Source organism: Leopardus geoffroyi, chromosome C1, assembly GCF_018350155.1.
Source record: "Leopardus geoffroyi isolate Oge1 chromosome C1, O.geoffroyi_Oge1_pat1.0, whole genome shotgun sequence".
NCBI classification, from domain to species: Eukaryota; Metazoa; Chordata; class Mammalia; order Carnivora; family Felidae; genus Leopardus; species Leopardus geoffroyi.
Window position 1 is genome coordinate 54785819 of NC_059328.1, and position 26469 is coordinate 54812287.

At 41.3% G+C, this 26469-nt stretch overlaps 1 protein-coding gene across 3 annotated transcripts in view; it reads left to right on the top strand.

Annotated features, from left to right (window-relative positions):
* Positions 1-26469, top strand: part of PDE4B (phosphodiesterase 4B) — a 540618-nt gene that overhangs the window by 433544 nt on the left and 80605 nt on the right. For all 3 annotated transcript variants that reach the window (XM_045477724.1, XM_045477723.1, XM_045477725.1), the window contains one exon: positions 207-259. In XM_045477724.1, coding sequence (XP_045333680.1) covers positions 207-259 — 53 coding nt within the window. The remainder of the gene's footprint in view (positions 1-206; positions 260-26469) is intronic.

Below are 26469 nucleotides of genomic sequence, written 5' to 3' on the forward strand. Positions count from 1 at the left end.
ATCTGGATGTCAGAGGATTGCAGTCATCCACCAGTGTTACAGGAGCCTGCCTTCCGGAGACAGCATGATGTCATTTGATAGCTCATTATGACCTGGGAAACTCCTCAGTGATCATGGGCTGGGGTGAGGTGTGGGGGTGTGGGGGGGAGGGGAACATGGGGGTGATAGTGATACAAAGACTCAGGCCTTCTTTTCTGTCTCCACAGGAGGTCCCCAGCTGCTGCTAGTCAGCCACCTGTCTCCAGAGTAAACCTGCAAGGTAAGCACCATCATGAGGCCTAAGTCCGTGTTTCAGAATCATAACACGTGTCATTTGTTCAGCAGCTGTTTTAGAATAATGGCACTTACTTGCATATCAGGGTCCTCCAAAGTCTCTCGGTGACTTTTTTCAAAGACATAGTAGAGTTTTACTTCTTTCCCTGTAAAACCAAATGAAAAGCAGTATTAAACAATTGTCCCATCATGGGCAGGCCTAGGCTTTCAGGGTGCGATGGATGTGTGGTATTGCTGCACCCCAGGAGAGAGACAGAAGGCAGAGCTGCATTGACACTGCAAAGCGACCTCAGCTTGCTGGCCCCTGTGTGCTCAGGAGAGCTAACTTCAAAGACCGTCAGGGGCCCCCTGGTTGGCCCCACAGAGCATATTAGTGGTTTTCCTCTTAGCGTCAACTATAGGTCCCACTTGAGTCTACATCCTTTCCAGGTGTGAAACCAAAGGCTGTTCCAGGTCACAAATCATTTCCCTTGGATGTCATCCAACTTTGTTCCTCAGATGTGTGTGTGTGTGTGTGTGTGTGTGTGTGTGTGTGTGTGTTTAAGAAACCTAACCTCTCATCTTTCAGTGCTGTGCATATGCTTTCCATGCAGAGTTGAAAGCTATGTAGGGGAGGGGCTACCCTGAAGGAACACCAGGGAGATGGATTGAACATAAACTGTATGTGACAAAAGATGCAACCAGTTATGTGGCATTGTTTCCAAGTCCAAAATGGAGTTTCCCCCTTGAATCTACCCCCACTAGCGTAGCGGTAGGCCTGAGTAAAACCACAGGAGAAACGAGTAAGTTGAGCTCTATTGAGATTTCCTGACACCAAACAGCACTGCCTGGTACACTTCTCTGTTTCCAGCTTCGGTATTCCCTTTGCTTTATACTTAACCATCTTCCTTCCTTGCATGTAGTGTTCTCTGGCTGGCATCACAGCCACGTGAATAACGGACATAATACAGAAGCCCACCTTCTAAAGAAAGGAACAAAAACATAGGTTCCATTGACTCCTTGGCTTCTGAAGTATTTATAGTACACACCTTTAAACCTATTTTTATTAGAAAAAGACTGAGAACAAGAATAAAAGTGAAAGGAAGATATTAAGTAAAGGTAAATTTGCCTCTAGAGCCCCATGGTATGAAATGGAGAGAAGAAAATAGTGCTCTGTCCAGGGGCTTCAAAAACCTGCTGTGCTGATGTACCGTTTCCTTTAGAAGTTTGATAAAAGGAAACTCCATAGAGGGTTTTACCATATAACTGGTGTTACGTAGTCAGCGATCAAAGGAGGTGGTTTTGAAACTCCTTTATCATTTCATCATATTAGCCTACCAGTGAGACACCTTTGCTCATATTTCTGTTCGCCAAATTCGCTCCAAAGCCTTTGATAGCAATTCGAATATTTAAACTGTTTTCTTTTTTTTTTTTTGTAATAAATACTGACACACATTCAGAGAACCTGTGATATTTATGGCTCTATAAATTAGCTCATTAGCTAGAGATGTTGCTGGAAAGATCATTTTGTGATTTTTGGCACAGTGACTACAGCTCGGCAGCTAGAGACTCTTTGGCTAAATTCTTTAAAACAATGGAGCAAAGAAATAACAATACCACTTAGGCAATTTGTTTTTGTCTGTCTTCGTGGCAAACTACAAAAATTCTGGCTTTTCATCGGGAAGAGAATGTAGCGATACCAATTATTACGTAATTATAGGTTTCAAAATCTCCTTAACGCTTAAGCCCAGTCAGAAGAGGAAGGAGGATACACACATCCTGTGTTTTGTTCTTATTATCAGCTTAAATAAGTCAGGCAGATTTTTCCTGGTATTTTAATATTTATCAGCGTGTGACAAAGAGGTGTGTTTAAATAGAAAGTTTAAAAGGGAATGAAAAGTAAGTGGCTCCCAGCAAACCGAATTGAAGGCTGAAGCGGTGCTTTCAAAGATGATTTTTCATGATAATAAGATCAGGTTTTCATTTATCATCAACTCAAGTTGGGCTCATGTATTTCAATTGAGATGTAAGATAAAAGATACAAGAAACCCACGATCATTTAAACAGATTTAGCAGCAATCTAATTTGTTAGGAAAGCCTGACTATTCTTGTACAAAGAGCAAGGTATAAGAGAGAGGGAGAGACAGAGAGAGAAAGAGAAAAACCCGAATACTTTTAAGAGGTTTTTTTTTTTCCCATGCATCTAAATGAAGGAAATGCAATTCATTTCAAAAAGATAATTGTCAGGACTCGTGGCTAAATTGGTGCATTGGGTCTTACAAATTGATCACTGACTGAAATTATTCATGGGAGACATAAAAGCAAATCACTTAGTCTTCTGTACCTTTATTTTCACTGTCGAAACAAGGTCATTCTTTTCAGTTCTCATGGTGCAACACGAATTTCCCTCCTCTGCAAAGACATCCCAATATTTTTTTTTAAATCAGTGTAATTGCTCCTTTTTTTTTTTTTTTTTTTTTTTTTTTGCACTGTGGCAACAATTCCATTCTAGATTGTGTTCTAATTCATGGCTTATGGATCTCCTGCAATGGAACACTTTGAAGTCAGGTGCTGTGCCTTATTCATCCCCTGATTGTTCAAAACTCATTAACATAGCTATTTTCACCTACTAGGAAGACAGTAAATCTTGATGTGGTCAGTATTGCGTAAGTATGTGGGGTTTACTTTAAGAAAAATGTTCATAAATTAAATTTTAGTTATGAATCAATATTTTTATCTCTATGAGTATGAAAAATATTTAACTGTGGTTTTTTTTTTGTTTTTTTTTTTACTATTAAAAAACATCAGTTATTCCACTGGAATTAAAAAGGTTTTGAAACACACTTTGTAACAGTATATATATGTACATATATATTTGTGTGGTCATACGGGTTTTGACAAAAAGAGTTAAATACAAAAAGTTGGCATTTGGTAAAGTATTGAGAATTTAAAATCCAGAAAGTATAGCAGCATAGAAATGATATACTCCCGATTTAAGGAGAAAGATGCACTAAATCCTGCTGGGGGTGTTGAAAATGCTAATGCTATAAAGTCAGGCAAACATCTTAATTTTTATCATGTTTTACTTTTTCACAAGCAGGAATTCTAGGCTTTTTCTACATGATGCATGAGGATTGGAACAGAAAGGGAGAAAAATTAAAAGAAAGAGCACTCCAAAACAAAGCAGGGTTCTATCATCTGTACACATTCAACATGGAAACTGGAAGTAATTTTCAGGATTTCAGGCCTCAAAACTATTTCAACTGAAAAAATCAGATAATTGAGGAAAATCAATGTGTGTGTGTGTGTGTGTGTGTGTGTGTGTGTGTGTGTATGCATGTGCATGAGTGGGTGGGTGACTGTGTGTGTGCATGTGTGTGTAGGATAATTGTCTCACTTTTTCCAACCATCCTATCCCTTGGCTTTGCATGCATTTCAATAGTGAGTACAGATATGTCGTGGAAAGAATTCCCTGAAAGGATAAATCATCAAGTGTTCACTGCCTTTACCAAATGACTCTTTGCTTTATAAAAGGATTAGGCAAGTATTCCTTTTAATGGCCAGCACCTCCGATTCATATAAATGTGATTGGACCTTTAATATATATCATATATACAACATTTTAGCAGTCAAATTGATGTGTAAGGTGGGATATTCTATATTAATCTTCTAAAATTTAGCAATAAACATGTTGAGCAAGAGCATTGCCAATATAATAGATCGGATGATATGAAGAACAACTCCCCTCCCCAGACCCATGGGTCTTTGGAAATGACAGCATGACTAGAAAATTGCCTGAGGACTTCAAGCCAGACTGCTGCAGACCCAGAGCCTTTCCCAGCCTGGGTCTCCATAGCCTTGGTTGATGGTGGTTTTCAACACCAGCCAATTAGATGTTTTTCAAGAAATGCCTGTATGTGGAGAAATAAGATGTGATATTACAGGACTTTCTGGTATGTCTGAAATAGGTTGGCCTAAGTGAAAAACAGACTTAATTAATTTTTTTCAGTGCTCATGGGAATCCCTTTCTTCTATTATGTGTCCAGGCAATTCTGGGGGAGGAAATGAGTCTTTACTAGTTGATAAAACAGAAGAAGGGTATTTCTGCTAAGAAGCCTATTTCTCAGTATGAGTTCCTCCCATATCTGTGCTTGATTGTAAACATCCCCTGGAAGGTTCATGGGGGTGTGCCAGATGCAGGGTCTGCTTGAGGAGTGGACAAGGGGCTCAGAGAGTTGTCTTGGATTCTAAGAATTTCAAAAAGTCATGACATTGATTGAGTTCTCATTCTTTGCCAGGGCTGCCAGGGCTTAGGATGAGAGACCAACTGTGTGTGCTCGAGTAAAGGGCTCTCTCTCTGAGAACCACAGCAGTGGCCTGAGAGCCGGCCTGTGTCAGATGACTGGAAATGAAGCCTGGCATAAGCAGGACATTTGCTTGGTTTCTACATTAAGCAAGAACTCTGGAACAGGATTACAACACTTAGGGACAAATACGAATAAAATCAATTGTGTTACCAAAGGCTGTGGCCACACAAGATAAAGGAGAGATTGGGGGAGGAGGGCGGATAACAAAAAAAAAAAAAAGAGAGAGAGAGAGAGGGAGAGAGAGAGAAAGAGAGAGAAGAAGGAGAAGAAAAAAGAAAGGAAAAGAAAAAGAGAAAAAAATAGAAATGTCAGATAATTTTTTCATTAGTGTTCTGATTCTCCTGTGGCCTGAATTATTGGGATAATTGCCTTAATGACTCACCTGGAGTGTTTAAGCAGCCTGCATACAAAGTGATAGGGCAAATGCACTAGAAAAGCCCCAGTAATTCTGGGAATAATTCCCCAGATGGTTGTTTTATAAGAACTGCTTTTGTCTAAAATAGTCCTCTTCTGAACATTTACCCCCCAGAGCATCAACATTGAGCTATTTATATTGATCTGCAATTATTTCATATATGTCTAAAATTAAGTGTGGGTAGTTGCAAAAACATTGACAAGTCAACTAAAGTGTGAAGAGTTAAAATGTTACCCTTGAGCAAACATTGCCAAAAATAAAGCCCTGCCCATTAATGGCTATTTCACCAGTTCAAAATTAATTTCTAAATTTAGTGTGACCATTTCTTCGTATTAAATGGAACCAATGAAACCTGCAACATCTAATCTCTCACTTGCGGCCTAAAGACTTGAGTTCGTTCCGGGATGACTCCACTTCATGTTTTTGTACTGCTGAGAAACACCATCCACCCACCCACCCCTGAAAGTTGGAATCATGCATGTTAGTAAGTATTTCAGTTATGCTATTGACGTCAATGGAGTCATTAAATAGATTGCTGGCCCTCCCAGAGGCAAATCACTGCCAGGGACCTAGATACAGACACGTTTTTTACAAAGACAACGATCAGGTTTTGCTATAGCAGTAAGCCAGAGAAAGGGAGAAGTTTATACTGTAGCAGACCTATCTCCAAACACAGTTTATTTTTTTCTTTTCCATTTTAGTTCCGGCCTTTCTTTCTCTTTGGTTACAGTAGGCTCAGGCGATGCCCAGATATTGTGGCCTCCGTGTTTTGTGTGCGAAAGCATCTCCTGTAATTGAGACCGTAAATAAAGGGTGGCACGCAACTTTTGCAAACATGTCTCACCTTTAGCTGTACACAGCCCATCTTGGTGTTTATTTGGTGGCATAAATTGTCCGGGCAAACCACTATTGTCCGCCAGTAAGGCTGGGTCTGATATATAGTTCCCTGAATAAACAGTTTCTTCTGAACACACACGCACATATACACGCACACTCAGTTTTGTCCTCTCTGCCACTTCTTTGCGGCTTCTAGCTACAGCCGTCCATTTATGAATCAACCTTTATGCAGCCTGCACTGTGCTGCGGGCTGGGGCTCCTAAGCAAAGGGTGGAGGAGGAGGCTAGGAAGAAAGATTCACTTCTCTCAGCTGCCTCATCTGCAGAGCCGCCGCAGGAGACAGGAGGCTGCCCACGTGCCTGTGTCCTCCCAAACCCCAGCTGCTGCCTACCTCAAGCCTGGTCATGCAGCTCCCAGGCGTGTGGGAGAGAGCCCTTCAGGAAACATCTGTCTCCTTCTGGGTATTTTTGACAGCTCTATTTACCTGGACAGTCCCGGTTGTCAGAGCCAAAGATTCACCTCACACCTGGACTCTTCTGCCTCATAGGCTCAGAGTCAGGGAGCCACATAGAGCAGACAGCTTTCTTCAGGTCTGGTCCTCTGAATCCACCATGTTGGCTTTAGCACCTGTGTCCCTCACAACCCAACCCCCCTCCCCCCATGCTTCCTTACTCCAGCACTGCCCTACTTGCTTATCAGTTAGTATGCATCTAAATGCCAGACATCTGACCACTCCTGGTAACTTGGGAGGTAAATCGGGAGGCCCAGCTCCATCCCCCCTCCACCATTGCTCCTTATTCTCTATTCCTGGCTTTGAAGAGTGGCTTCACCATCTATCCTTTATCTCTGTCTTCACCTCGGACAGCCACTGCTTGCAGCCTTTTCTGTAATCATGCCCCCTCCTTTCTTCCCCACCCCCCTCTTCCTTAGTTCAGTGCTTCATCCTCCCATACCTAAACCACGATGGCGGTTCTCCCACTTAGTTTATTGTCCTCAGTCCTTCCCCTCACTCTTTCCCCTCACTGCAACCCACCCTCCATTCTGGTACTAGAACTATTCTTCTAAAACCAGTCTTAAATTATTTCCTTAGTTGGCTATGCTTTGCCTTCAAGTGGATCCCCACTTCTTACCAATTCCTCCATAATTTGCTCCTAATTCCTTCTCTGTCCTCATCTTTTACTTTAACCCCTGCCCTCATGCACAGCTGATGGCTGAGGTGCCCTGAACATACTCTCCCTCAAATATGCCAGGCTCTTCTTGCCTTTCTACCTTTGTACATACACTCCTTCTGTCTGGGCTGCCTTTTCCCAAAAATATTACTCACATATTAAGCTCAGGGATACTCTTACATTGTCAGGTGAACAACTTCTTTCCACTCGCTGATTCTTGGATTCTGGAGTCAGAATTAAACTAAATACATAGTCTCAAACCAGACCCTGATATATAGTACATGCTTAGTAAATACTAATTCTCTTACCCATTTCCATCTGGAAAGTACATCCTCTTTCCTTCAAGATTCAGCATATGTACCATCTTCTGTATGTGCTCCCTGCAACTCATCCAAAATTACTCTGTTATTATCTTAATTATTATCTCAAAATCTCATTTGCTGTTCATGTCATATTCTGCTGTATTTATTTATTTGATTTGATTTCCTTTTAAGCTAAGACTGTCCCAAGTTCAACTACTAACCTTTTTTTTTTATATATCCCCAACTTATAAAATGTGACCCAGAACATAGTAAATGCTCAATAAATATTTATGGAATAAACAAATACGAATGAGTATATGCTCATGCCTGAATCAGAAAGGACTAGAAATCTCATATTTGGCTTGTCTAAATATCTTCTAGCTCTTGGGCATTTACACAATGCTGACATTCCTGACTAATCTTGACTACGTGTGACTTTTCTCCCCTTAAAGTAAGCTCTTTATTATCCATTACTTCAGGAAGAAGTGGCAGGGTTCAATACAATTTAAAAAAACAACTAAATGTGACTGGCCTGTGACTCTGTGTTGTATACACTTGGTGCCTAGCACAGTGCCTGGCACAAAGCAGGTATTCAATTAGTATATTGAATTGAATTGGGCTGGGAATCCCTGGGTCAATACTTTAGACAAGTTATTTCTCTAAGACTCAGCATTCTTGTCTGGAAAGTGGGTATATTAATATTCTATCTTGTAAGATTGCTATGAGGGCTAAATGACAAAAGGTATGTGTGTAGTGGTTAAAAGTGAAGACTCCAGAACCAAGCTGCCCCTTGCGAATCTCAGCTGCATTAGTGTGTGACCTTGGGACCAATTACTTAACCTCTCCATGTCCCAATCGCCCCGTCTCCAAAATTGGGATGGAAATTTTACATACCTTGTACGTTGGTTGTAAGGATTAAACGTGTAAACATACAAAAAGCACTTAGAATAGCTCCTGACAAGTGTCAATGGTAGTATCATTTTATTAAACATGTTAGGCAACATGTTTCCCATAGCACCGAGCACGTAGCAGGCTGTCAGCATGTCACAGCTAAGAGGCCAGGCCTGCTGGCCTAAGTAGGGAACCAAAACAGAAAGCCTTGTTCAGATCTGTCTCAAAGGTTCCGATCTACTTCCTTCCTATAGGAATACAGTCTAGAAGCAAGCTTTCTTTGAAGTTTAAGATTTGTTTCCCTTAAAACCATAAAAACCTGCTAATCTGGAAATAAGATTTGGAGCCGAAGGTAGCCACTATACGAGAGTGGTTCTTTCTCTTAACAGATTGCAGAGAATGGTCAGCTGGGATTCTGATAAACTGGATCTTAGCTAACTGAGACTTTTCTCTTGCTAAAATGAAGCCGGGGAGGACTTCACTTTGTAAGATCGATTAATTGCAGCTGTACACTCATTACAGTTGTATTTAAATACAATATTCAGGGCTTGGTGCACACCTGGACAGGCACAGGCTTTTCAGCCCAGGGCGTTCAGCAGAGAACACCAACAGGAGCTTCCCTTTGGCGAGAAAACTAAACCTCCTGGCAGAGTCCAGCTAGGGGAGGGCTTTGACTATTTTTGGAAAGACTCTTCTGCCCTGTCTCAGTTACTTCTGAGAATGGGAAGACCCCCTCCTACCCCCTATACCCCTTTCTCTTCTCTCTACCGGCGGTGGGAGGAGGTAGGTAAGGAGGTCAGGGTTGGCCTAGAGCAGAATGAACATGGATGTTGGGAAACAAAGGAGGCAGGAAGAGGATCTTCTAACTTCTCTGTTTTCTCCAGCCTGCATCCTCAAGACCACATGATCCTGGGGGCAGGGTGAATTCTGCTTGCTTGCTTCTGATCATCCGCTGGCCAGCACTTTATGGAGTTGCCTTTAGCGCTATTCTCGGAATCCAGGAGCATTTCAGGGAAGTCTTTCACCCAAGAGAAGAGAAACAAAGCAGGGACTGTCCCCCTGAAACAGAGAACAGGCGAGAGAACTCACTGGATCTTTTTTCTTAGTTTATTGTCTTGACTTGCTCCCAACTGGAGCTGTTGACAAGTACCAAAAGTCACCCCTGGGAGTTTTGTATACTTTTCCAACCTCCCCTTTGGCTGTGTCCATGGTGTGAGTTGGGGCCATCACGATTATCCATGGAGGCAGCCAGGTCAGATAATGCAGTGTTGCCCCTATGCCCTCAGCTATGCTTTGACTTCAAATTTCCAGAGTGTAGTCTGGTTAATACTACCTGCCTAGCAAACTGTATAATTTGCAAATCCTACCTGCCTGCCTCTGATGGCAGGAGAGGAAAGGAGCTAGCAGTTATTCAACTCCTCTTATGTGCCAGGCACTGGGCTAGGCCCTCTGCGTACATTATCTTACCTAATTCTCAGAAGTGAAGTGTTCTGCAGATTATTGGCTGATTTTACAGGTTTAGAAAAGGAGGCTCAGGGAATACATGGGGTCTACTCAAGACCACATAGTTAGTCAGTGACAAAATCGGAACTGAAACCTAGATCTGTATTTCTTGAAAACACATGCTCTTTCCTCTAGTCTAGACCACGCTGTCCCTGCCCCCACCCCATTGTCAACCTCGGAAGTTGTAACTGACGAAAAGGGGGATGGTGAGGATTTCACAACAAGAGAGCAAACAAATATACTGAACTATCTACAGCTTTAATAATTACTATGAAATAATCTCCTTTAATTCCTTTGCTATCTATCTGTTTTATTGTAATAAAAAATGTGCAAGTCTTGAGAGAAATGTCTCATACATGTCCATTATTCATTTATTAATTTATTTTGTAAATGTTTATCAGATGCCTACCATATAAGAAACATCGTGTTAGACCCTGGAGATATAGTAATGGGGAAGAGAATGAATTTAGAGCCTGACCTTGTGGACCTTACAGCCCAGGAAATATTAATTAAATAAACACATGATTACATGTTTGATCACTATAGTGAAGAAAAGTACAGAATACTATAATATTGTCTCACCTGTAAAAATGGGAATAATACTACTACCTACCATTAGGATTGTTGTAGTATCTAAATAAGCTATTATGTGTAAAGCATTTAGAATACTGTCTGGTATCCAGTATTAGTTAATGTTTGCTCTAATTATTATTATCACTAGTTATTGGGATTAATGTAAATTAGGAAACAGGGAAGGCCTTTGTGAATAATCTTGAACTTGAGACCTACACATTGAGCAGGAGCTGGGTGGGCAGAGACAGTAACTAATACCTCAAAGGTGCCACAGACTGAGATCTGGATCGACAGGGTGGCAGTGAGGGTCAAGACCAAAGAAGCTGAGAGAGGCCAGTGGAGCAGAGCATTTGTAGGCCACAGTGAAACTTGTAGATCTTATACTAAATTACATGGGGTGCTGTTATGGAATTTTGAAAAGATTGACATGATCTGATTTGAATTTCAAACACAGCACTTTGCCCTGAGACGCAAATCTGGGTTGCTGGTACCCCCTGTGTGCCCCCCCGGTACGTGTGCTTTCTCTGGTGCCTTCCTCAGCACCTGCCCCTTCCATCTACCTTCATGGCTAAGCAGGCAAGCTCCGGATCCAGATTGGCTGAGTTTAATTGTGGTTCTGTTCCTTTCTTTCTGTACGAGTATAGACAAGTAATTCAACATCTCTGAGCCTTTATTTCCTCCTATGTACAATGAGGACAACAATAGGACCTTCAGCAAAAATTATTGTGGGAGCTAAATTAACATATGTAAAGGATTTAGCACAATGCAGCACACAGAAAGTATTAAATAAATATTGATATTTTTAATGTATTGTAACTGCCTATTTTCTTGATTACTTATACCTTTAGATTGTGTACTCAGTGCCTGGCACAGGGCAGGTGCTGAAAAAATATTTATTGAAAAACATCATTGAAAAGAGTGAACAATGAAAGAGAGGTAGTACAATGAACTGTAAGTAAAAGAAGAGATGGGAATGCAAGCTGGTGCAGCCACTCTGGAAAACAGTATGGAGGTTCCTCAAAAAACTAGAAATAGAACTACCCTACGACCCAGAAATTGCACTACTAGGCATCTATCCAAGGGATACAGGTGTGCTGTTTCGAAGGGACACAGGCACCCCCATGCTTATAGCAGCACTATCAACAATAGCCAAAGTATGGAAAAAGCCCAAATGTCCATCGATGGATGAATGGATAAAGAAGATGTGGTATATATATATATATATATATATATATATATATATATATAACACACACACACACAATAGAGTATTACTCGGCAATCCAAAAGAATGAAATCTTGCCATTTGCAACTATGTGGATGGAACTGGAGGGTATTATGCTAAGTGAAATTAGTCAGAGAAAGACACAAATCATATGACTTCACTTATATGAATAGTTTAAGAGACAAAACAGATGAACATAAGGGAAGGGAAACAAAAATAATATGGGGACAGGGAGGGGGACAAAACAGAAGAGACTCATAAATATGGAGAACAAACTGAGGGTTATGGGAGGGGTTGTGGGAGGGGGGATGGGCTAAATGGGTAAGGGGCATTAAGGAATCTACTCCTGAAATCATTGTTTCACTATATGCTAACTAATTTGGATGTAAATTAAAAAAAATAAAAAATTAAATTAAATTAAACTTAAAAAAAGAAAAAAAATAATATTCAACCTCCAGTAATGTAGTAATCATACTACCATATCTATAGCAATTTCCCAAAGAAACACCTCTGTGGTATATGAAATGTACAGGTTGATGTTCATTTCAATAACTTTGTTAAACAAAATAAATGCTGAATAAAAATATTTATTAGCAATGTGTGGATAAAAAAAAAAAAGAAGAAGAGAAATATTGCTGACCTAATCATGGAAAAATGGACTTCCTTGAGTCAGGGGTAGATCTGATAAGGAGGAATTTGCTTATGGGGTTAGAGAAACTGAATGACTGCAGCTGCCCGGTTGTCCAGCTTTGGGGAACTTGAATCAACGTCCATGGGACAAAACTATGTTTCAAGATCTCTGCTGCCTATCTGGATTGCCATCTGCACACAAAGAAAATTGGGTTGCATTCTCTTAGGCTACATGACTATCTCTCTGGAAAGCAAAGGTGAAACCTCCAGAGTTCTCCATTTGTGGGCTTTGGAGGACAGTCCCTCCGACCAAGAGCACAACTCTGTGACTTCCTTTTCATCCCTGCACTGTTAACAGAGGCTCAGTTCCTTGAAGCAAACCTACACCTTCAGTGTGATGCATAGCCTTGGGAGAGACTTCTTGTGGGTTTGTACAGCTGGGAAGTCTTGGACATTCAGTGGAGAAAACCGCTCTACATCTCCAAGGAGAGTACCTGTCCTGACAAACAGTGATCCTTCAGATCTGTATGTCATTTTCCATTATGTAGTGTTTTCCATTATTTCTTCATCTCTTATTGCAGATTTAAGCAGTCTATCTCTCTTTACCTGCAGATCATTTCTAGGCTTCCCTCTGATTTGCTGTTTGCTCCATGCCCCTCACACTTCCAAACCACCTTCTCTGTAGGCCTCTTAATCTGACTCAAAAACTTACTTATGGAAAGCCTCCTACAATTAGTCTTGCCTTTTTGTAGTAATTGCCCACTCTCTATGTATTGTATTGGAATATGCATGTCCTGCATTGATTTTTAAAGGCGTCATAGTTCTTTATGCCATCGGCATATGTTCATCCATTTGTTTAGGCTTTTTTGTATTCCTTAAGTGAAAACGTTTGTGTTGTGGCCTATTACCAAGTAGGAGGGGAAGGGAAGTACTAACTTGACTAAAACTCAGAATCTGATCCTGAGTTTGCACCATATGGAAATAAGATTATAGAGAAAAAGCTACCTAAAGATATTGACCATATCACTCACGATTCTCCAAAGAAACAGAACTGGTATGAGAATATACACACACACAAACACACACACACACACACACACACACACACCCCCAAGGATTTGGCTCTTGTGATTGTGGGGGCTGGCTAATTTGAATTCCATAGAGCAGAATGGAAACCCAAGCAGGAGTTAATTCTGCAGTCTTGAGGCAGAATCTGTTCTTTTCTGAGAAACCTGTTTTGCTCTTAGAACTTCAACTGATTGGGTGAGTCCCACCAACATTATCAAAGGTAACCACTTTTTTTTTCTCTTTTTTTAAATTTTTTAAATGTTTATTTATTTTTGAGACAGAGAGAGGCAGAGCATGAACAGGGGAGGGGCAGAGAGAGAGGGAGACACAGAATCTGAAACAGGCTCCAGGCTCTGAGCGGTCAGCACAGAGCCCGACACAGGGCTCGAACTCACGGACCATGAGATCATGACCCGAGCCGAAGTCGGACGCTTAACCAACCAAGCCACCCAGGTGCCCCAAAGGTAACCACTTTTACTTAAAATCCACTGATTGTAGATCAGACCCACATCTACCAAATATCTTCACAACACCTGGATCAGTATTGTTTCAATGCCAGGTACTATTGGCTAGTCAAATTGACACATAAATCCTCAAAAAGGAACAACCAGCAAATAAAGAAGCCTATCCTGGGTGTCAGACCAGAATCATGCCCAACTCTATGCAAATAAAAAAAATAAGATTCAGGAAACTAAAAATCTTTATATTCCTTCTGACTAGTTGATACTTCACTTCAAAACACGGTAAGGTAACCATTCCTCCCAGTTCACAGAACTGTTTCGAAAACCATGTGACAGTTTGAAAGACCGCAAGTGCACAGTGTTTGTATTTTGAACACCCCGACAGCCCTCAGCAGTGATGACACACCTACTAAATGTTGGTGCCACTGCAGAGGCTCCACATAATGTCTCGCCATTCGCTCTACTGAGCAGCTGTGAGAGAAAAGAAAATCTTGGACTTCAGCTCCACAAGAATGCCAGTCATTCTGTGCCCCATGTCTGGAGACCACAACCTGTTATGGTAAACCCAATTGGGAGAAATATCTCAAAAAGAGGTTAATTTGGCCGGAAATATCTCAGAGTGAAGTGGGAATCCTCTTTGTGTAGAGTACTTGTTTCCACAGAAGGGGGCCTGAAACATTCATAGCCTCTTCCACAATTAAGAAATTGGACTGTCAGCCCTAGTCTCCAGGTCACCCTTGAGACTCCTGCTCTCTCAAACATGAATTCCAAAACCTCCTTCTGCCCTTGCTGTCTCTGCATCTTGTGCCCCTGTCACTGAGAAAGCACACCTTCAGGCATGAGGCTTCCAGCCCCTGTGCAGACCACATAGCCCTGTGTTTGCCACAGTTCCAAGCTTCTGCTCTCACCTCTGTATTTCTGCATCTTGGTGGGATCCCCGGGTACTTCAACCGTAAGCCACGTAGCTCCTGTAACCACCTCTGGTCTGGAACATCTCAGACCTGTGATCCTGCCTTCAGGGTGCAGTTTCCTCTTCACTCCCATTTACCTTTTGATAAAGAATTGCTCTCAGCAAATAACTAACCTGAACTGACTGTGGATACTTTCTGGCATTTAAGGAACTGGCACCTCAGCTGGTTCTTTTCCCGCAAATCTTGCCTTTCTCCTGGTCTTGAGTCACTGGTTTACTCAAGTTGTAGAAACACTTATCGTTCCCTCCTCTTTTCTCTGCAGCAATGGAATGTGCTCTCCTATTTCATTTTTTAATTTTGTTGGTGTGATTGCTTATTACCTCCTACTCCTCAAGTTTCTGTGGAGGGGAGTCACTCCAATTTTTAGAGGCAACACTGTTGGAGAAACATTCCCTTTTCACCATTCTGTGTTGCTAGGGCAAAGGGCGAAGGTAGGTTACAGTGGGTAGAATTTATAGCAGAGACAGTTTTTGCCTCAGCGAACCATTTAGCCCAATAGAAAATTGGCAGAAAATGGAATGTGTCTCCCTAGGAATTGGTTTATTCTGCGTGCCCTTCTGGAAGAGCACATCTAGATAGGTGTAGAAAGTTTAACATGGGGGTCTCTTATTCAGAAGAAGGGCAGAGTCAGCCAATTCTGAGCTTTCCCCTGCTTTATGAGTGTATACAATAGAACAGTGCTTTGACAAATCAGTTGCAACACTATACTGTCCCCAAAGTCTTTTCTTTGTTTCCAAAGAATTCACTCTAAAACACTTGTTTTATCTCCAAAGCATGGGGGAGAAGTGTTAATGTAATAGTAAACCCCTGCTAAGTATGAGATCTTTTCTTCATCAGCAACCCTTAATGAAGCCATTATTATCTCACTTTTTAAACCAATGAAACCATCCCCAATGAGGGTAGCTACTAACATAAAGAAACCAGGTGGTAAGTGAAAGAGCTAGAATTTGAACCCTGGCTTGTTTGGCCCCAAAGAGACTTGGCACTAGTCCTCTGTGGGATCAAGTGAGTCCTAGTGCTATAGCGGAGGCCCACACAGGTACCTGTCTTCAAGGTACATACCCCCTGCAGATGATGTTTACACCTGCTTCTCCAATCATACTCTGTGTTCTCTGGATGACGCCTTCCTTTTCCTGTGCTACATTTAATCTACTTTTTCTCCAGATCCTAGAACTATAGAGAATTTAGAAGAAAAGGGGCTTCAAGCCCTTGTTTCCCTTCAGGGAAATAACTGAGCCAACAGGGAGGTGATATAGTGTATTTTTGTCTTCTGGGAATAAGCCCTCTTCACCGAAAGGTATTTCTTTTGGGTATTGAGTAGGACATCCGGTCAGCGAAAGAAGGCAAGGGAGAATTTTTAGGACATAGAGCAGTGGGAGACTTATCTCCAGAGCATTACTCACTGCTTAAAAGATACCCTAGTCTCTGACATCACAAGGAGAGAGAGTTAGATTTCAGATCTGTGGTGAAACTGGGGTGTGCCTCTCTTGAACACAAGGAGGCAGCTGTCCAATTCCAGACTGGCTCTGGAAAGTCCCGTTTTGAATAATTTGCTTCTGATGGTGTTTTGTTCAACTTCCTTACCTCAAATGAAACTCTGTGACTTAAACGAAAGAGCACTGGGCTGGAACTCAGGAAACTAAATTTTAGTACCAGTACCAACCAGATGTGTGACCTGGGGTAAATCTTTTAACCTCAGACTTAGTCATCTTTATTTTGAATTACTTTGAATCTTTGAGTCTAGAGTCCAATCTTACAGACCCTTCAAATTTCTAAAATGGCCCTTGGCCCAGAAATGGTAGTGTGTGGGTGTTGGGGTGGATAATTTTTTGTCAGAGAAGAAATAGCCCCTAAGCTAGTTACTGGGGAATCTGGAGTTCAAGTCCAGTTCTCTGGTCTGGCACCCAAACCTGAGCCTCTTCCACCTCTCCCTACCCTGACATTAGGCCATATTATTCTTGCATAACACTGCGTACCTTTATGTTTGTCCTAATCCCTGTCAGCATTGTGGTTGGCACAGTGCAGTAGCACACAGTCATTGAGTGGTTATGAGTGCTGGGGAAACAGAAATAAAGGGGACATAACCCCTCATCTCAGCTTAGAAGCATTCTCATGGCGACTTTCTGGGGCCAGACTGCCTGGGTCCCAGTTCTACTACTTATTAGGCTAATTATTTTTTAACCCTTCTCTAAACCTCAGGTTCTTCATCCTCATTGTCTCCTCTTGAATACCTTGCTCTTAGAGTTATTATGAAAATTAAATGAGTTGTTTCATATGGAACACTTGAAATAGTGCCAGTCATGGAGGAACGACTGAATACATAGTTGTTGTTATTGTTACAACTGTATAGGTTTATTAGCTCCTTTATGCCAGGAGTCTTAGAAGGTTCCAACAGGGTCTTGTTTACTGACATGTGATAAATGTTTATTGGATCCAATTATTCGACTAGTTACAGTACCTATACTATGTGCAAAGCCCTCTTTTGGATCCTTGTTACAGTCTGACAACTTACTTAGGAAAAGTCACCAGGTTTTAGAGCTTAGATAATTTGCAAAATATTTCTCTTCATTCCTCTTTTTTTGTGGGTGGCCTTTGCTTAGAAAGAGTTAAAGGAAGGAACTGGGAAGAAAATGTTCTACATATATACTTAATTGACTTATTCAGGTGAGCCATCTGGAGGAAGTGGAATTAATAGTAGGCCAATGGGACGATTAGAATCTTTTTTAAAGAAGAAGCCTCCTTTAGAACTCTGATGTCAGACAAAAGAGTATTACCTACTTTTAATGGGTTATCTGTGTCAGACAGAGATGGCAGCTGATTCTCTCATTCACTAACCCTCTCATTCATTCATTCAGCACCGAGTGCGTACTCACCATTGCATGAATCAGGCACTGTGCTGGGCAATGGGTATACAGAAATGGATAAGACACAGTTTCCTCTCTGGAGGAGCTCACAGTCTTGGGGTAGACAGATATAAGTGAATATACAATACAGTGTGATAAGAAGTTCGTGCTAAAGCACAGATAAAGTGCTCTAGATACACAGAGGAGGGCAGGTGGTGAGGAACAGGATTCCACCCTAGGTAACAAATAACACTGTGTTGCTATACATGGGAATTTTACAAATGAGCTTTTGTTGAATTCTTAAAAAATTAGTACTTCTCATAGCTAGGTCATTCATTACACAGCTGAGGTTTTGGGGGGTTTTTTCCTCTCTTTTTCAGTCATTTCAGCTTAAGTCAGTGTGTTCGTTGAGTACCTATTATAACTAAGTGCACTAGGAAAATGCAGGTTAATTTTAACCAGAGTCAGTAGGATGAGGAAGTAGGAAGGTATAGGAGGGATGGCTTGAACTCTGTCATGAAGGATAGGTAAGAGTTCATAAGGCAAAAGTGAGAAATACTATTCAGGAACTTGCATCACGCTCCAACAAAGGTAGAGGGGCCCAACACGTGTGGGCTGAGTTTTTGGATTGAACGTCATCCTGGGGGATTCGTGAAGGGAGGAGAGAGTGGGTGTGTAGTGAGAAATTAGGCAGGAAAGATCAGTGGGAAAATAGGAGGCTGTGTATACCTAATACACAAATCAAGATTTTATTTCATGTGCAGTGAGGACTCACCGGTATTTGTTCCACAGGGGAGTGCATCAGTAGAGCTGTGCTCCTCAAGATACACTTGGTATAGTATCAGCTATAGTGGCAGGAGACCGTTCCAGGCTCGCAGTCAGAAAACATGAAAGAGAACTCCAGTTTGCCCATCAATTCGCTGTGTGGTCTTGAGTGAGTTGGTAACCCTTTCTGAGCTTTATTTTAGCCTCTTCATCCACACAGTAAGCACATAGAAGCTTCCCCAGGAGAGTAGCAGCAACAACCACAACAGCAATTTTCATTGATCATCCTTCCCAAGGGCATTGGGCAAGGCCATTTCTGTGTAACGTTTAAGCCTCAGACAATTCTGTGAGTTCTTAAGACATTAAACATAAGTTTACCATATGGCCTACCACCACCTCCACTCTTAGGTGTCAACACAAGAAAACTGAAGACATATATTGGCACCAGGTCTTGAACCGAAGTCTTCTTGGCAACATATAATGGCCAAGAAGTGGAAACAACCTAGCTGTCCATCGCCTGGTGAATGGATAGACAAAAGATGCTATATCCATGCAATGCAATATTATTCAACAGTGAAAAGGAACAAACTAAGAAGACATGCTATGTATGTATGTATGATACAGATGAATGTCAAACTATTCTTCTCAGTGAGAGGAGCCAGACATGAGATACCATGTAGAGTATGATACCATCAGTTGTATTTTATTTACATGAAATATCCAGGAAAAGCAGAGATATAAAGACAAAAAGTGGGGTAGAGGCTGGAGACAGGCTTAATAGTAAAGGTACATGAAGGATCATACTGGAGTGATGAAAATGTTTTTAAGCTGATTTATGGTGACGGTTGCCTGAGTTAGTAAATCTGCAAAAAATCACTAAATTTTACACTTGAAAAGGTGAAGTATATTTAGGCAAAATAAGCCTCACTAAAGTTATTTGAAAAACAGAAAGAACACCATAAAGGAGGTTCTGTTCTTATTAGCACATTGCAGACAAAGATAAAACATTCCCAAAGCCTCCAGGGAAGAGTAGTAGAGCAATGGATGTATTAACTAACCTTACTGTGGTAAGCCTTTCACAATATACACGTGTATCACTCATCACATTGTATACCTTAAACTTGCATAATGTTATATGTCAATTATATCTCAATAAAGGTGGGTAGGGGGATGTAATAGAGCTAGGATTGGAAACCCTTTCTGCCTGCTTTTGAGCCCATGCATTGGCTATGGTCCACACCATCCCCTTCCTTATGTTACAAAGTGGTTGTGACAAATAAATTAAGCAAGGGACACATATTTGATCACATCATTAACAGAGCATGCATGTGATTGGCTCTCAGAAAATCTTAACTGATTCTGATTTTGGCAGCTGTTGGTCTGATGGTCTGAGAGACAGAGTAAAGGCTATTCCAGTGGTCCAGGCAGGAGGCTCCAGCATCTTGTCCAGGCAGGGTACTCTCAGGAGGAAAGACCAGATGATGTAGAAAAGGAAGCCCAGCTAGGGATGTCCTCTTACTTTTCACATATCTTAGCTTTTCTAAACCACCAAGTGGGACGCTTGGCTCTATTATGAGAGAAGACAAAGAACAAAAGTCTTTCTTTCCTTCAGTAAACAGCTGACACACGTTCCCATCATAAATTTTGTAATTCAGGATGTAAAACCAAATCCAACAACCCAGCCCAGCCAGAAGGTTAAATAAATAAGTGTTAAATAAATAAGTGTAGGGTTTTATTTTTTCCCCCTCTGCGCCTGAGTCTCCACAGAAGATGCCACGTACTCCTGCGAATCAAAGTTGACTACTCCGTTTTCTTACTGTGTAAATTTGGGGCAACAGCCTACTCAGGTTTATGAATTGAAACTTTGAGGAGTTGAGATTTTTTTGTATGTTTTATTTTCCATTTTGCCGTCATGAGCGCCATTGTTAATGGTAATTCAGAATCACAGGTGAGACATCGCTCTTCACATCTCTCATCCTTTATTTTGAAAAGCTGGAAAGACTCAACAGACAGAAACATAGCCTACAGCCTTGGCAGAGGCAGGACTAGGTGACTTAATGGGGTTTTTCCTGAGTTACTTTCAATGACTGATACGTTGTAACCCAGATGTGCCTGCTACATGGCGAAATTTTATTATTAATAAATCCACTTTCCTCCAAAACAAACAAGACAGCGTGGCAAACAGCAGTGTTTGCTCTGTATACATCTGGGTTGGTTTTTCATCATTTCCTAGGACCGGGGCCCTGGTACTTCACATTGCAGTAGTGAAAGAAATGTGGGAATTCAGTTCGCCTATTTTGGCAACATAAACATGAGACAATTTGTGGTCACAAAGGCAGGACTCCCCGTTCCAGAGGGCCTGGTGGCAGCGGATGGGGCTGTGAGGTTCCCTGGGGAGGACAATATTGAATCTGGAAGCGCATAGGACTTAGGGCATGTGGGAAGGAGGATATTCAGAACACCTCCTGGTTTTATGGCATTCACTCTTTGAGTCACAGTCCCCAGAGAGCCAGGAAAAGCGAGTGTATGTCTGCCATGGTAATTAAGTGTCCAAGTTTGAATAAACTTGAAGAAATCTTACACATAGCAAAAGTAAGACTGCCAGCTTTGTTCATTGTTGTAAGAACTCAACCAGTCACAACTCATTCAAGATCCCTTGATTGAGTACTACGTGTGTAGCACTGTCCCAAACACTGTGAGCAATGTTAAGTCAGAGTCCCGATCATCAAGGAGATTGCAGTGAGTGAGGATGGGGATGATATTTAAACATGAAACATTTCACCATTTAAATAGCAGTAAGTGATGAGTGGTGGTTTCCTCCTCAGGTAAGCCTTTCAGAGCTGCCCCAAGTCCAACACGTGTTCTTTGAGAGTTCCTCTCAGAACCCAAACAATTTGATCAAACACTAGGAGAATAGGATCATGGAAAGGTCACAGGTCTTGGAGGCAGAAACCCTTAACTCTAGATCCCGCATTGGCTGCGTATCAACTGAATTGTAAACTCCCTGAGGAACAAGTCTATTTAAACATGGTGTATTGCAGGACTTTGCATAGTGCCTAACTCTTAGTAGGATCTCTATAAGTATTCCATGTTGAATACATGAATTACCCATGTAACCCTAGCAAAGTTAATCTGAGAGTCCAGAGTTCTCCCTGGAAAGAGGAATAATCATACCTACTGGTAGGAGTTGAGAGGTGGCCTCAAATGATGATGGAGAGTGCAGACCCTGGAGCTTCCTGCCAGGGCCCAAACTCTGGCCTGCCATTTATTTGTTCTGTGGTTTCAGGCAAATAACTTGTCGTTGCCTCAGTTTCCCAAAGTATCATATAAGGATAATAATACTACCTATCCTTTAGGTTTGGTTTGTTATGAGGATTAAATGAATTTTTATTTGTATAGTCCCTAAACTGAGGCCTGGTACACAGTGTGTGCTCTAAAAATATTTGTTAAATAAAAATACATAGAGGATAAATAGAAAATGGGTTTGTAGTGAGAACTAGTGAGTGCCAAGAATAATTATATAATTATAATGAGTACTAACTAATCTTATAAAATGCCTAACATAACCCTATAAAAGATGCTGAATCCGTGTCAGTTCAAAGAACTTTATGTTTGATCCTCATTTCCTAAGCCAGTGCTTGGCTCATAAAAAATGCACAACATGGAATATAAATATTAATGAGAACTATAGGTTCTTCTTTTTTTTTTTTTTTAATTTTTTTTTCAACGTTTATTTATTTTTGGGACAGAGAGAGACAGAGCATGAACGGGGGAGGGGCAGAGAGAGAGGGAGACACAGAATCGGAAACAGGCTCCAGGCTCTGAGCCATCAGCCCAGAGCCCGACGCGGGGCTCGAACTCACGGACCGCGAGATCGTGACCTGGCTGAAGTCGGACGCTTAACCGACTGCGCCACCCAGGCGCCCCTAGGTTCTTCTGAAGATCATGAAGACCTATGGGCTAGATATATAGGGAGGGGTTTCATCAAGGATAGAAAGTTAAAGTTGGGTCTTGGTTAGGGATTAAATAGGGGTAAGGAGTTCACAGAGGAAGCATATAATTTGCATAAGCTGGGGGAAGGAAAGATCCAGTTATAGTCACGAGATGCTCCATTATCAACAGGACTTGGCACCACTCTCTGAGGGAATAATTTGTCATGGTCCAGCTCTTTAACGGAGGTGGCCAAAGTTCTGTTTCAGTTCTATGGTTTCAACTGCTTCAATTAATACTTGAATGACCTCTTATTTATTCACCCATTTATTGAGAAGTTTTACATAGATTACACTATGTATCAGGCATTTTGTTAGGTAGTGGTGAATAAACTAAAAATGGACCTTTCTTCTCTTTTGGACCAGGAGGGAGAAAAAAACCAAAAACAAAATAATCAAATGTTGATAAGTGCTTCGAAGGATATTTAGAGGGCACAGAGGGAAAGGCATAATGGGAGAGAAAGGCAGTTGTTGACATGGGAAAATGAGAAAATGTCCCTCTAGGGAGGTGACATTTCACCTGAAGCCAGAAAGCTGAGAAGGAAAAGGGGGGCTATTCCAGACAGAGAAGCAGAATGTTTAAAGAAGGGAGAATGTATTGAATTTGATGTAGTTGAGGAAGGCGGTGTGGCTATAGAGTGAAGTGAGCTAGGGGAGAACAGTACAAAATGGGGTTAGTAAGGGGCAGAGACCAGATCCTACAGGGCCTTGTAGGCTCTAGTGAAGAGTTAGGACTATATTAAAGCAAATTAGGAAGCCTCTGAAAAATGGGAAAATGGAGGGGAAAATGTTATGAAACATTTTAAGGCTCACTTAGACATCAATGTGGATGACAAATTGGATTGGAAAGTGGAATCAAGGAGAACATTGAAGCAGACCAAGTAAGAGGTGATCCTTGCTTTGTTTAGATGGTAGAGAAGCAGGGATGGAGAGAAGTGGGCATTGGATATATATTTCGGATATGGAATAGACAGGACTTGCTAATGGGTTAGATGGGGAGGGGTGAAGGTAGAAACATTCAGAGAAAGAAAAGAGTCAAGAATGAAACCCAGGCTTCTGACTTGAGCCACTGCATGCATCTTGGTGCCACTGATTAAAATGGATAAGATTAAAAGAGGAAATTTTGGAAGGTGGGATGGGAAAGAAATCAAGCATTTGGTTTGAGCTATTAATGTTTAGCATTGTTTTAAGCACTGAATCCTAGAGAAGATATGATATAGAACATAAAACAGGTTAGGCTAGGGATCTAAACTTGGAGTTTGAGCATATGCTTTGTGAATAAAGCTATGGGTATGAGTGAGCAAGTAGAGGGAGAATGAAAGTCCAGGACCATGTCCATGGAAAGAGACAGCATTTAAATACTGAGTAGAGAAGGATGGAATTGGGAAAAAGACTGAGGTGGGATGATCAGAGAGGTAAGAGGAAACCCTGGAGTGTGGTCTTACAAAACCTTGGAGAGGGCACTGTTTTGAGAAGGATGGCCATCAGCTGTGTGGAAGTGAGTTGAGGGTAAAAAAAAGTTGAGAACAGAATTCACTCATGATCTTGAGAACAGATTTATAGGACTTTTAAGGATAACAGCCAGATTCAGAGTGGGATGAACACTGAAGGATAGTAAAGCATATTTTTATGTTGATGAAAAAAAATCCAGAGAGAAGGAGAAGTTACTGATGGAGGGAGAGGGGAAATAATCAAAGAAATAATCCGAGAGGAAGTAAAGGACAGTGGGATTCAGAAATCAGTTTGAGGACTTGGCCTCTGGCAGGAGCAGAGACACCTTTTCAGGTACAAGAGGATGACTTTAGGCACAGGTAATAATAATTATCAAGACAGCTAATATTTACTGAGAGTTTACTATGTACGAGGTAATGCTCTAAGTAATTTTCATTTATTCACTCATTTCATCCTCATAATAATCTCATGAGATCAGTTTGTACACATAGTCAAAACTGAGAAAGTTCTGGGGCACCTGGGTGGCTCAGTAGGTTAAGCATCTGACTTTTTAAAATTTTTTAATTAATTAATTTGTTTTGATAGAGAGAGGGAGAGCAGGGGAGGGGCACAGAGAGAGAGAGAGAGAGAGAGAGAGAGAGAGAGAAGAGAGAGAGAATCCACCAGCACAGAACCTGATGTGGGGCTCAAACTCATGAACTGTGAGATCATGACCGGAGCCAAAATCAAGAATCAGATGCTCAACCAACTAAGTCACCCAGATGCCCCATGAATCTGACTCTTGATTTCGGCTCAGGTCATGATCTCATGGTCATGAAATCATCCCCTGCATTGGGCTCTGTGCTGAGCCTGTGGAGCCTGCTTGGGATTCTTTCTCTCCCTCTCTCTCTGCCCCTTCCTCACTTGTCCTCCCCACCCCTACCCCTGCTCTCTCTTTCTCTCTCTGTCTCTCTCTCTCTCTCAAAATAAATATTTAAAAGAACTGAGAGTTCTTCCTCATCTGATAGTTTAAATTGTGGAGGGGGAGGCAAATGGGATATTTGAAAAGAGAGAATATAGAACATAGTGTCACAGAAAGTTCTCAGTGCAACTTCCAGGCAGTATTGAGAGTTTATTTGAGATTTGAAACCATGAATAAAAAGTAAATCTAATGCAAAATCCAAATGGGTCTTCTACAGCATTCCGTGATCATGCTTTAGTAGCCTGACTTGATACTTAGTTTGGAAGCAGGAGTAATTTCCAATGCCAGCAGTAATAAAGTATACTAGCATCCCCTACTAACATCCTAGCATTTTGTAAATGTTTTTGAAGCTTCTTTGGAGATGTGGCCACAAGGAGCCCTCCTCCTACCCTGCTACCCTTCATGCCCCAGCTCAGAAGGAGAAATCATGGCCTCCATGAAAGAAGGATGATGATAGAAATTGACTAGCCAAGTTTGAGCTTTATACCTAAAAGAGGTCTAAGCTCAATTCTCTTGTCTTGCTAATACCTGACAGCTTACCAGGTTTCTGTCAAAGACAAGATCTCTCCTCTGTCTGAGAGATCACCAATGCTCTCCCCATTGCCAAGATCTCATGAATAGAGAGGGAGTGCAAAATCTTTACTTGACACAGAAAGCTTTAGGTTGACAAGTAGCAGTAGCTAACATTTATTTAGATTGACAAGTAGCAATAGCTAACATTTATTAAGTACTTATTCTTTGATCAGGCTCTGGGCTAAGTGCCTTTCTTATGCAATATCTCCCTTAATCTTTAAAACAACACAGTGAGGTAGATAGCCTTATAAGGTACATATTACAGATAGGAAAACTGAACTTTAAGGAGATTCAATAATTTTTCTAAGATCAGGAAGCTAACAAGTAGAGAAACCAAAAGTTGATTCCAGATTTCTAACTCACGGAATCCAGGCTCTTTTTACAAGTACATTATAGTGACAAATCAGTGAGCATCCATGCCAGATCAAACTGTTGTGCATCTCAGTATGCTATCGTATGTTGCTACCAGTCTATAAAGTTTTACTCAGAAAACACAAATTTTGAACTAGATTGAGACTGGTTTCTATTCCCCCACGTTCTCAAAATGAAGGACGAATCCACTGGCAGTAACCGCAGAATTTATGGATTTTATTCATATTTCCCTCTCTTCAGAGCAACCAGCCTGTTAAAGAGAAGAGTTTAGGGCTGTTAGTTTTTGGAAGCCCATTGACCTATGTTAAAGCAATTTACCCTGAAGTCAAACGTGGAACCACATGTGACACAGCATAAACTGAGCTTCTTGGACCTAAGCCCTGGCAATGACCTGGTCTTTTCCCACCATGTAATTATGAATTGAGATTTCTCAATTCACAAATTCACACAAATTCTCAGATCATTGAGGTCAGTAAGAAAAGTTTAGTCTCAGTATCTGGACATCTCAACTGTCCAGGTTATTTGTGGATCTACTGATAATAAGCTATCGGTACAATAATGACAAAAGCCAGAAGTAGGTTGAATGCTTAATCTGTGCCACCTAAGTGCTTTATGTGCCTATTTCACATATAATAAATTCTTAGGCCGAGACTATCATGAACCCTATTTTGAGTAAAGAAAATGAGATGGAAAGAGGTTAAGTAACTAGCCCAAGGTCACATAGCTACCAAAAGGCAAAATGGGGATTTAGAGTGACACTAGAGGCTTTGAAAGCCAAATCATCATCTGGAGACAGATAACAGTGGATACGAATCATAGCCTCCCTCCTTACCAGTTTGAAAGATGAAGT